At 52.3% G+C, this 12485-nt stretch overlaps 1 protein-coding gene across 1 annotated transcript in view; it reads left to right on the forward strand.

The window, feature by feature from the left end:
- Positions 1 to 211: 211 nt before the first annotated feature.
- Positions 212 to 12485, forward strand: part of Adra1d (adrenoceptor alpha 1D) — a 30226-nt gene continuing 17952 nt past the window's right edge. Inside the window, exon 1 of the mRNA XM_004840767.4 lies at positions 212 to 2340. Coding sequence (XP_004840824.1) covers positions 1224 to 2340 — 1117 coding nt within the window. The 5' untranslated portion in view covers positions 212 to 1223. The remainder of the gene's footprint in view (positions 2341 to 12485) is intronic.

Consider the following 12485-nt stretch of genomic DNA (forward strand, 5'->3'; position numbering starts at 1 on the left):
ATCCATGTAACTGTCCCTCCGTTAGGTCGACACGACTTCTCATCTCACAGATGAGGAACTGAGGCACAAACACAGCTACTAAGGATGCAGCCTGGATATTTGGAGCCAGACATCTCTCCTCCCTCCCCAGTTAACCATTCTGCCAAGTGACCTTTCCCACCCTCCAGCACTTCAGCCCTCCCTCCCCAGAAGGAGGCTGCATTTTTGGAGAAGCAGTAAGAAGATTTATTCTGACATCTGATAGGGAGTAAAGTAACAGAGCAAAAGTTGGTATTATGTCGATCACTGTGTGGTGGGTAGAATCCGAGGGCTGCACTCACATGGTCTCTGGCCGCTTCCGGGGCTCTCTCCTCGCCACCGCGCTGGGCAGTGGTGCCTGAGACCGTGCCTCGATCAATGGACTAGGAGAAGGAAGGAGGTACATAGTTCATCCAGGTACTCTCAGGAGGCAACCCGCCGCGGCACTGCGCGGTCCAGCCCGCAGTCCGCAGAACCCGGACGCTTGCTGCTCTCTGGCGGCCGGAACCGGGAGACCTGGGAATCGCGCCTTCTGAGCTCCGCGCGCCCAAGGGCAACCGGCGAGTGACCCGGAGGCTGGAGAGGGCGGGCGGAAGAGGGACGCAGCTGAGGGCAAAGGAGGTGAGGGCCCAGGAGAGGAGCGGGTGGGGGCGCGAAAGGCACCGCGAGGGCAGAGGGCGGTCTGAGGCGCCCGCAGCGAGGCGTAAGTGGCCTCCGCTGGGCCGAGCGCGCACCAGCCCCGCAGCCCCTCCAGACCCCGGCACCCCGCTGGCCCACGCAGTCCCTTCTCCCGCGGAGCACGGCCCCATTCCTGGGCGCTGGCCGCCCCCTCCTCCCTCCCTGCGCCGCCCCTCCTCCGTCCCGCCCCCCGCGCGGAGTTAGGAGCGCCGCCGCAGTGGCCGCACCCGGCACCGCCGGGTCCCGGAGCCACCGCTCTGCCCACTCGCCCGGGAACTCTCAGAGCGGCGCGCGGCCCGGGGCCCCGCTCTTCCGTTCAGCGCTCAGCCGGCTCCAGGGTCCCCGGCCGCCCGGCCTGGCAGCTCCGTGCTCGGGCAGCCGGCTCCGCGTCCCAAGAACTTGGAAAAGACCCCGACGGATTGGCGCGCGGGGCTGGACCCAGAGCCCTGCAGCAATGCCCACTGTCCCCCTCCCTGCCCGCCGCTCGTCCTGCGCCCCGGCCCGGCCCCCGACGGCTGCGCGTTGAGATGACTTTCCGCGACCTCCTCAGCGTCACTTTCGAGGGACCCCGCCCGGACGGCAGCGCCGGGGGCTCCGGGGCTGGCGGCGGCGGGAGCGGCGCGGGCGGCACGGCGGCCTCGGAGGGCCCAGCGGTGGGCGGTGTGCCAGGGGCCGCAGGCGGCGGCGGTGGCGGCGTGGTGGGCGCGGGCGGCAGTGAGGACAACCGGAGCTCGGCCGGGGAACCCGGGGCCGCGGGCGCGGGCGGCGAGGTGAACGGCACGGCGGCCGTCGGGGGGCTGGTGGTGAGCGCGCAGGGCGTGGGCGTGGGCGTGTTTCTGGCAGCCTTCATCCTCACCGCCGTGGCGGGCAATCTGCTTGTCATCCTCTCGGTGGCCTGCAACCGCCACCTGCAGACGGTCACCAACTATTTCATTGTGAACCTGGCCGTGGCCGACCTGCTGTTGAGCACCACCGTGCTGCCGTTCTCTGCCACCATGGAGGTCCTGGGCTTCTGGGCCTTCGGTCGGGCCTTCTGCGACGTGTGGGCAGCCGTGGACGTGCTGTGCTGCACCGCCTCCATCCTCAGCCTGTGCACCATCTCCGTGGACCGGTACGTGGGCGTTCGCCACTCGCTCAAGTACCCGGCCATCATGACTGAGCGCAAGGCGGCCGCCATCCTGGCGCTGCTCTGGGCCGTGGCCCTCGTGGTGTCGGTGGGGCCGCTGCTGGGCTGGAAGGAGCCCGTGCCCCTGGATGAGCGTTTCTGTGGCATCACGGAGGAGGCCGGCTACGCTGTCTTCTCTTCGCTGTGCTCCTTCTACCTTCCCATGGCGGTCATCGTGGTCATGTACTGCCGCGTGTACATAGTAGCGCGCAGCACCACGCGCAGCCTGGAGGCCGGCATCAAACGCGAGCGGGGCAAGGCCTCGGAGGTGGTGCTGCGCATCCACTGTCGCGGGGCAGCCACCGGTGCCGACGGGGCGCACAGCGGAACTCGGAGCACCAAGGGCCACACCTTCCGCAGCTCGCTCTCAGTGCGCCTCCTCAAGTTCTCCCGCGAGAAGAAGGCTGCCAAGACGCTGGCCATCGTCGTGGGCGTCTTCGTGCTCTGCTGGTTCCCCTTCTTCTTCGTCCTGCCGCTTGGTGAGTGATCCCTCCCGCGAGGCCCTGCCCTTCCTCCCCAGCCTGTGGTTGTGCCATCCTGGCAGAGAAGGGGGACCCCTCACCTGACCTGGGAAGTTGATGTAGCAACTTGCCTGGTCTCTTACTTTGTAGAAGGAGAAGAGAGGCTCTTCGAACTTGGAAGTTTCGTTTTACAGCATACTTCGCTGTCTCTCCCTCTTTGTTGCCATTTACAAACCCTGGCCTTGTTTCACATTCCCAACTCTGACTAAAAATTCCGTGGAAATCTGTACAGACATCTGCCCCTAGTATGTGGGCATCAGTGTCTGTGACCCTCTATGTATTCCCCTTGCCAGAATAGATACAAGGAGTAGGTTGGCCAGTGTGTGTTCATTCGTGGGCAGCAAGCCCTGACCAGTCACCACGCACATCAGCAGACACCAGGTGCTGCCTGCTGTCCCCAACATGTATCTGCTTGGAAATTAGTCCGGGTTGGTGTCTGTAAGAGGGCTTGGGGCCCTTGCTTCTGAATCTCCTCCTGGAGTGGCTGGAGGAGGGGTCTGTGAGTGTGCGAAGGAAAGGGAGGGACAGATTCTCAAATGAACAGTTAATTTAGTTAATCATGACTTCTTACATTTACTGAGCCCATTTGCATTCTGGGGACCTTTCCTGGTTCCTTAACAAGTTGCCCTGCGGTTCCAGGAGGTGGACAGCTGTTCTCAGGGGCTTCTTCTCACCCCTCGAGGCCTCTCCTGGAAGCCCTAGAGCAAGACCTGGGGGCTGGGCCAGTGTAGAGAGAAGGGTACTGCTCTCTGGGGACATTTGCTCTGTGTCACTTTGTCCACGGTCCCTGCCACCTTGTGAAGCTGAGTCAGGGAAGAGACAATAGCCTCCCTCCTGCTGTCTGCAGGCCCTCTCCACACAACAGCCACGGTGACCTTTATGCATCATAAATTGGACGTGCCACTCTCCTCACAGGTCCCTCAATGCCTTCCCACCGCCCTGGGAACAAAATCCAAACTCTCTACCAGGGCCCAGCGAAGGTGGCCTTCAAATTTGTTATTGTCTACACCAAAATGGGACCAATGAGTGTTTATGTTACGACCACAGTTACGAACTGGGACCTCTGTCTGTCTTGCCCCCTGGTCACTGGATGTGCCTGTCACCCTGGTTTCTTGCCAAGCCTTTGGCTGTCTCAGGGCCTTTGCTCTTGCTCTTCCCCCGTCTGGACCACCCCATCCCCTCCTGGCTTACTCTCCATTCTTTAGGTCTCTGCTTAAATGTCCCTCCTCTTAGACCATCAGTCTCAAGTTGTGTCCTCCCTATTCTCTCTCTGAGAGCACAAAGTTCTCTTTCTTCACTAGATCATTAGTTATAGTGACATCTATGTGTGTCACTGGGTTTGGTGTTTGACTCCACCACTGGCCCTGACTCTCTGTGAGGGCGAGGCCCTGTTGACTGTGTCATCCCTGAGTCCACTGCCCTGACAAAAGTGCCTGGTGTGTGGGGAGCAATAGAGTGTCACAGTAAGGTCATGGCCTCTAAAGCCAGACAAGCTGGTTCAAATCCCACCTCTCCTCTTACTGTCTGTGTAAGGTCAGGCAAATCCCTTCACTTCTCTGTGCCACTATTTCATCATCTCAGAGTGGCGATGAGAAGAATGCTGGCCTGGAGGGCTGTTCTGAGATCCAGAGAGTTGCATATGTGAATGTGATTGTGGCATATAGTGAGTGTCGGGTACACTGGCACCCAGCTCAGGGTAAGGAATGAGTGAGTCCCCCACTTGGAAATCACCCGGCAAAGGCTGCTGTGGGGATAGAGTGAGGAACGTTCTGAAAGCAACGCACTTGGAGGAGGGAACAATTAAGCACTTAGCGTCCCCCTAACACCTGCCTCTCCCAGCCAGGATTTACAGCTCCCTGTGCTCCATCCCCATGCCCCATCCCTACACCCCTGCTCTGGCCTTCGCCAGCTGTGCCCCAGTCTTCCTCCCCTGCACCTGGTTCACACAGCCTCAGTAGGGGATGCTTGGCCTGTGTGTATGGAGAGCTGCCTCCCTTTCTGTTTTTTAGTTTAACTTCCTTTAAAATTTTAGTTACAAAATAATCCACAACTGAGAAGGAAATAATCTAACAAGCCCCATGAACCTGTAATCACCCATCTTGAACAGATGTTAACATTTTGCTATATTTGCCTTAGATCTCTTCCCCTTGCTCCTTTCAGGGGAACAGAACCTAGCTGCAACTCCCTGCCCTCCTCCCTTTCCCCTCTCTGCCTGTCTCTCAAGGGTGAATCTGACATTCATCATTCCCATATATCTGTTTCTACTCTTACCACAAATATCTGTATCCATAACAAAGTATAGCATTGCTTTACATGTCCTTAGAATTTATATCAATGGTACTTGCTGTGCATATCATCCTTCAGTTTGCGTTTTTCACCCAACATTACATTCTTGAGATTTATGCAGTTGCTGGGCCATTTTAACAGCAGTTCCTCTGAGAGCATTCTATGGTGCGTTGATCCACTCTCCCAATGAAAGTTAGGTTTTTCTCATTTTTCACAGTTATTGTCAGTACTGCAAAGGGCTACTTCTGTTTTATAAGGTCCAGATCACATGACCTTTTTTCCAGGAAATTATCCCTAAATTTCCATGACCTTGCTCCTTTCTGGCACTCACAGCTCTTTTTCAATCCCTACACTTCTGGCTCCCTTATACATGGCGAGGGGCCTTTGCCCAGGCAGACATGGCGTGGGTATATGTGTATGCAGAGTTAAGCTGTACACTTAGGACATATGCCCCAGAGCTCAGGGATGCTGGGAGCAGAATTGAGTGGAGTTGGCATTAATAAGCAAACGGGACAGAGGCCAAGCCATATTCCAGTCTGCCCCACGTGACGTGAAGGGCAAGTGGGAGGGTGGAGACTGCTGTAGGATCAGGAGAGGCTGTGTGGAAGGGAAATAGACAGGAGGTCCTGACACCAAGCCTGGGAGGGTTCTGCCTTTGAAAAACTAGGAATGTTCTGAGCAGCAGCCCTTTTGGGGAGATCGTGTCCTCCAAGAGGATGGCTTTTTTTTTTTTTTTTTTTTTTTTTGTACCAGGGAACGAACTCAGGTCCTTGTGCTTGCATAGCAGGCGGCGAAACCACTGAGCTAAATCCCTGGCCCAAGGAAGGCATATTTTGATATGAAGGTGCTCATACGTGGTGGTAGGAAGGATATGGGGAACTTGGACAGAAGGGACAAAGATGGGATCCTTTCAGGAGCATGGAGTTTAATCTCCCAGAAAGAAGATGGAGGGAGAAGAGAAGAGAGGGACTAGGGACAGAGCCTCAGGAGCACCTGCTTTGAAGGAACCAAAGGAGGTAGAGAAAGAGGCAATCAGGAGGGGCAGGATGGCTGCACAGGTGGCCTCTCCCTCCTCAAAGGTCCTGGTGGCCACACCCGATATGATGACGGTCAGAGATGGAGGGATTGGGAAAGAGCAGTATGTGTCTGCAAGGGCCACAGCAGGAGGGCCACCGCCCTCACACCTCCCCACACAAAGCCCAGTAGAAGCACCCGCCCAGCCAGAGCAGAGACAGCAGCTGGCAAGCAGCACCAACAGCCCAGGGGTACAAGCGCCTTAGGAGCTGGGTGTGGTGGCGCAGGCCTGTAATTCCAACACTCAGGAGGCTGAGACAGGAGGATTGCCTCAAGTTCAGGGCCCACCTGGGCCACATAGTGAGTTCAAGGCCAGCCTGAACTGCATAGTGAGGCCCTGTCTCCAAAAAAAAAAAAAGCCTTAGGAAAAGGCCTTGAGTCCCAGACGGGCATTGGCCCAGGGGACCATGGACTGCCTGCCATCTATAAACCAAAATACTGTAGCTCAAACCAGATAGTTGTCCTGAGTTGCAGTGGCCCCTGGGGACACAGGCACCAGATACCCAAAATCCTGAAGGGCCCAGAGTTGCTGGGGATCAACCTCCACATTTCTGGCTGCCCCTCTTTCCCTGTGAGGAGGGACTTCAGAGCGTAGGTTCCCCTGAGACTGATAGAGGGTCACAGAACAGGAGCCTTCTGTCATGTGTCTGACGCTGCAACTCCAGGCAACAAGGGGAGCTGCTGGTGCCAGAGCTGAGAGTGGACATATGACGTGCCCCTTGCCTGATAAGGAGGCACACCTTGCTCAGCCTTCCACGCTGATACACAGCTGAGCCATCTGCTCTGTGCATAGTGACTGCCTGTCCCCATCTGCCCGGAACAGTCCTACTTTGTGCCTGTTGACTTGCATGATTACAAGTAGTGCTTCCCTTTCAGGCTCAAAGGTGTTCCAGGATGGACAAAAGACAATACAGACACCAGTCCTGGCAGCCCTGCCCTCGACAGGCACATATCCCCACCTCAGCAAGCTGGCACAGGGCTGGGTGCCATGGAAAATCACAAGAAATGGTGCAAATGGTCCCTTCCCCCTAGCCAGCCTGTGACCTGATATCTAGAGCACCCCAAGCCAGCAGTGTGTGTATGTGAGGGCAGTAGTCAGAGATGCAGCCTGAGACTTCCCTGGAGGACCCCAGACAGGGGGTGGCCAGCACTGCTGCCATGCTATCAGGGTAGGCTGGCTGGAAGTGGGCCTGATTAAACTTCTGCGCCTGGGACCCTAGATCCATAAGTACCCCTTCCCAGTGGTGTAGGCCTGTCATTTGGTGTGGACATGCAGGTCACCTTCCCTGCAAGTGAGAGAGGGACAGGTGGCACCAGGAAACTTGGTCCCTGGCAAGCACTCATCTGTAGAAGAGCTTCCTGCTCTTCCAGAAGCCACCTGGGGCCACATCTCTCCTTGGAGTCTTCTTGGCGGCAGCATTTTCTGTTTGGCTTTGGCCTGCCTGGCCAGTGTCCTTAACCAAGCCCAGAGACTATCCCCTGAGACCTAAACACACACATGCATGCCAGCTTCACTTCCTGTCATTCCTGATGACCACTAGCTGGTCCCCCAGGCTTGCATTTATAGCTCCTTTTGAGGGCCAGGTCACTGGCTCCTGAATACCATCACCTAGGACAGCCGCAAAGGCTCAGAGCGCAGGGCCCCTCCCAAATGCACTGCCAGGTATACAAGCTATGCAGAGACTATGGTATCAGAGGTCCCTATACAGTCCAGCTGGTGTCCCAGGACCCCACTCCATCCATCTGCAGGCCACATGTGGACCTCTCTCCTGTATTTCTAGTTCATCTCTGTGCTGTCTCCCTGACCACAAAGACTGTTACCCACGTGCTTCTCAAACAGTCCATAGACTTTTCCACAGTTCACTCCCCTTTATCCATGTTCAGTACCTATCACAACCATGAGGGCCAAGGGAACTTACTGTGTAGGCATAGAAGAGTAGCCATATGGCTAGGGTGCCCCTGGCTTGGGAGACCTGAATGTATTAGTCTATAAGAAGAGGGATCAAGAGATGAGGTGAAGACCAACAAGAGGAGAAGAAAGAAATAAACTGTGTATCATAGACGGGACTACTGTACAACAAGGAAAAATAACAAAAACATGGGTGGGTGAATCTCATGGCCATTATACTGGGCAGAATAAGCCAGATTGGAAATTTAAAGCATATGTACCATATGTATAAGAAATTCAAAAATAGGTAAAACTAATCAGTGACAATAAATATCAGGGTAGTAGTTGCCTGTGTGGTGTGTGATTATGTGTGTGTGTGTGTGATTGTATATGTGTGTGTGTGTGTGTGTGTGTGTGGTAAGTGGTGGGTGTTACCAACTGGAAGCAAGTACTAGGTCCTTCTGTGGGGCTGGGAATGTTCTGTATCTTGCTCTGGGCAGTGACTACATTGGTACATAGATATGTAAAGTTACCAAGCTTTATGTTTAAATGTATGCATTTACAAATTTGACCGTCAACCCAACTGCCTTAATTAGAGCAAATGAAGGTAGGAGAGAGGCTGAGTCATGCTGTGGGACTGGTATCCAGTGTGGCAGGCACACTGTGGCGGTCAGGAGCAGAGAGTGGCTTAAACGGGTGTGTCTGATTGTTGGCTAGGTGCTGAAGGACCCATCTCCACAACTTCCTGGACCCTCGTAGGCATTTGCAGATGCAGGGAAAGAGGAGGAGGTGTTTTTTGTGGCAGGCCCTCTGTAATGATATCACTGTGCCCTGGCCCAAAGTCCTGAAAGAGAGGCTGATGTTAAGTCTCCTATCTGTGCTTTTATGCCACATAGCACATACTAGGTGCTCAGTAAATGTGTACAGAGGAAGAAAGTGGTGAAACTCAGGACCTCTTCACATCCTGTCATGCCAAGAGTCTGGGTGGCAAAACACAGCCTTCTATTTATTTACATTATGGTGGTATTATGGTACTTTATTTTTGTCTGCTTAATGTGAGATCTGTTCTCTTAATAAAATTTTAAGTGTGCATACAGCATTGACTGTAGAAACAGTGTTGTACAGCAGATCTCTAGAACTTTAGTCATCTTACTGAACTGAAACTTTATGCCTATTATAGCAATTCCTCTAAAGAATTGCAGGACCACCACTCTACTGTATGATTCTGTGAATTTGACTGTGCTAAGTACTTGATCTAAGTGAAGTCATGGGGTACTGTATTTGTCCTGTGATTAGCTTATTCACTTAGTGTAAATTCTCTCTATTAAAAGTCTACCATCCTGGGCCAGGGATTTAGCTCAGTGGTTTTGCCGCCTGCTGTGCAAGCACAAGGACCCGAGTTCAATCCCCGGTACCAAAAAAAAAAGTCTACCATCCTTAATAGTGATGGGTTGGGGGTTTGATCCTCCTTTACATAGCCTAAAAAAATTTAAGTAGTTTCCAGCATCTGTCAAGTAATTATTATGACTAAGCAATGGGCAAGGGTTCTTTGTGGAGTTTCTTTAATCATGGAAAGTTGCAAACGGATACATAATAGAGGAACAAGCATACTGAATCCCCGTGTACCTGTGATCTAGCTTCTACCCAAGGCTCATCTTGATTCATCCCAGCCCTCACCCACTTTCCCACCACTGAAGTTTATTTTTAATAAAATCCCAGATACCATATCATTTCATCTGCACGTTTTTCATTATGTATTTCTAGAAGATAAGAACTTTTTTAAAGGAATCACAATCCATTATAATACAGTAAAATAATTGTTTAATATCAGACATCTACTTAGTGTTCAAAGATGGCTGATCACTTTATAAATGTTTAGTTTGGATCAGAACTCAAAAACAGGCACACACATTGCATGTGGTCCATGCCTCATTAATTGTTAACTCCCCCCACCCCAACCTTTTTATTCCTTTAAATTTGTTCAGTGAAGAAACTAGATTGCTCATCCCCAAATGCATCCTACAGTCTAGAGTTTCCGTCCTCATAGTGCCATTTACCATGTCTCTCTGTTCCCTGTGCTTTCTGTGAGCTGATTTGATGAGATTCAGGTTTGGTGTTCTAGACAAAAATTCTCTTCGGTGATGTCAAGATTGATCTGGGTTGAGGTGCTGTCAGCCCAATCCATCCTTTGTAAACTGACCCATCAGCCTTTCACCTGCTGGCTTTAGAAGCCATTGTCCATAGCCTGGACTTTATCGCTTAAAGGGGTGATATTCTAATTCTATTATTTCTTCTACATTTATTCACTGGAATTTTACAAATAATTCACCATTAACTGTTTGGTTGAAATAGTGTCTGGAGAGGAGGAGAATCATGGATGTGTGTGCTCCTCATTATCTATAAGAAGAGGAATCAGTTCTCCAGCATTCTTTCAAAGGTGACCGATGAGGCTTTTTTAGTGCCACAGTAATGTCATAATTTTAATGCATCCATGCTGTTCTGACACCTTACAGACATTGCTGCTTTTGGTCTCGCCAGAGGACACTCATTCAATTTGGCTCCTGTGACCCTTGGCACAATGTGGAGAATCTTGAGCACCTCCTTGCTTCCTGGTCTGATGATACATTTCCAGCTCAGCTTCTACTTTTTTCTGCCCTGGAGCTAGAATTAGCCATCTCTCTAATGAGCCCTGGTCTCTTTTAGTGGAAAATAACAATTTGGAGACCACAATCTGAGCTCTAAGCTGCTTGTTGATTCTGAGTTGGTCACTGATCCAGTGGACAGAGGTAGAAAAATATGTTTTATTTTTTGTAGAAAAGAAAAATACACTGGTCCTGAGGGTGGGCTTTTGTTCTTGGGCACAGGTCCCACCTTCCCTGAGGATCTTGTCCTCTGCCCAACTCCTGCTATGTGTTTGTCCCAAGCATTCAGTGAACTGTTGATCACCCTGCCTCATTCATTAAAGATGAGAGTATTGGGGGTCACAAGATTTCTTCCCCAAGTTCATTTCTGCCCTGGTCGTCAGTATGATATCACTATACTGAGGCTCACCTATCCTGACTCCTTGACCTCCAGATTATAGTCACCTTGCCCTTCCTCCCTCCTCCTAGGCCATGCCTGAGTGCACATGCCCACCTTCATCTTCCTCCCCCTAAATCCTCAGTGAATCTCTGCCATCCAAGTCCATCTGCTTTTGTCCTCCTTCCTTGACTCTCATTGACACCTGCTTATTGACCCCAGCCTCAACAAAGCCCTTACTTTCCTGTCCCTCAGGTCATCTTTGCCTCCCTTCCTTGACCAGGTAGTCCATGATCCATCATTTCATCCTCTCTGACCACCTCTCACTCCTCCCCTCCACCTGCTCCCACTGGCCCCACGTCCTGAATCCAGTGTTCCTCCTCATGATACACAGTGGTTGCTGGCAAAGTTCCAGCAAGCATCTCTGGGATGGGGCTGAGTTGTAGTATCTTCCCATTTCCATGCTGTAGATATTCCCACTATGGTCAAATTCGAGGTACCAAAACATCTGTCAGCATGTGTGATTCCTGAAAATTGAACAACCAGCTGTCCTGAGCCAATGAAAACCAAGGTCTAGCCGAGTACTCACTGAAGAAAAACCACCCTTTCCACAGCCAGGGGTCTGCCTGGGGCACCAGGCATCCTTGGGGTCTCCCCAGAAGTCCTGCAGGTTCCCTGTCAGGTCTGACTCCCCTTCAAAGCTTTCCTTGCTAAGGGACCTTCCTCTAGCAGTTATTGCTCAGTCCTCTTCATCTCCCACCTCCTACACACACACACACACACACAGCAAACAGACATGTCTAGCACTTCTTTAAAGATGATTCACCCTCCATCCAATGCCCCCCTTGGCCCTCACCTTCTCACTGGGCTCTTTTTGCCCTTTCACCTACTTGCAAGAGTACCCCTTGCTACTTACAACCTCAAGGATCATTCTGATCTTGATCTTTCACCTGCCAGCACATCCACACTGCTCATCCTGCCATTGTCACCCCTCTGCCCTGCGCTGTCACCAGTCGCTACAAGATCCTCACACTGAGGGGCTCTTTCAAGCAAGCCCTTTCCTTCACTCACGTATGTCAGCTTGCCCTCTCTCTTCTGGCCTCTTGTCATTCCTTCTACCTCTCTTTTCCCTCCTTGCTCTTCAAGCTATGCCTTTTCAGCCTTCCTAAGATGCTCCTCTCCCCTCGGATTCATGTTTAACTTCCAGGCCACATTCAGCCCCTGAGGTCACAGCAACACCTCAGCCTCTCTGTGTAAGTTTCCTGTTACTGCTGTAACAAATTAGCATAAGGCTAGTAATTTAAAACTTATCTCCCACTTCTGAAGGTCCCAAGTCCTAAAATCAAACTCGCAGCAGAACCATGTTCCTGCTAGAGGCTCTAGGACAGAATCCACCTCCTCACCTCTCCAGCCTCCAAAGGCAGCTGCGTTCTGTGGCTTTCGGCCCCTTCACCTGGAAGTCAAGGGTTCTGGCCTCTGCTTCCATTCTCTCTTCTCCTTTTCTGACTCTGACCTCATGACCTCTTTCCCTCCTGACCCTTGTGATTGCTTTGTGCCCACCTGCATAATCTAGGTTCACCTCTCCACCTCAAGATCCTTAACCACATCACATCTACAAAGTCCTTTCATCCATGGAGGGTGACATTCACAGGTCCGGACATCTTAGGGGCCATTATTCCATCTGCCACTCTCCCACACTCTGACCACACTGTCTTCTTTTCTTGGCTCGCCTTTCTGCTCCTTGCCACTGCCCCCATCTTCTACATATTGGTAAATGGCATCTGTGTGCTTCCTCTGGAGCCCAGATGAGGACAGTGGACCTCACTTCCTCCCTTCC

Source organism: Heterocephalus glaber, unplaced genomic scaffold (assembly GCF_053883595.1).
Source record: "Heterocephalus glaber isolate CG9 unplaced genomic scaffold, H.glaber_assembly_v1.0 deba00001532, whole genome shotgun sequence".
In the NCBI taxonomy this organism is placed as follows: domain Eukaryota; kingdom Metazoa; phylum Chordata; class Mammalia; order Rodentia; family Bathyergidae; genus Heterocephalus; species Heterocephalus glaber.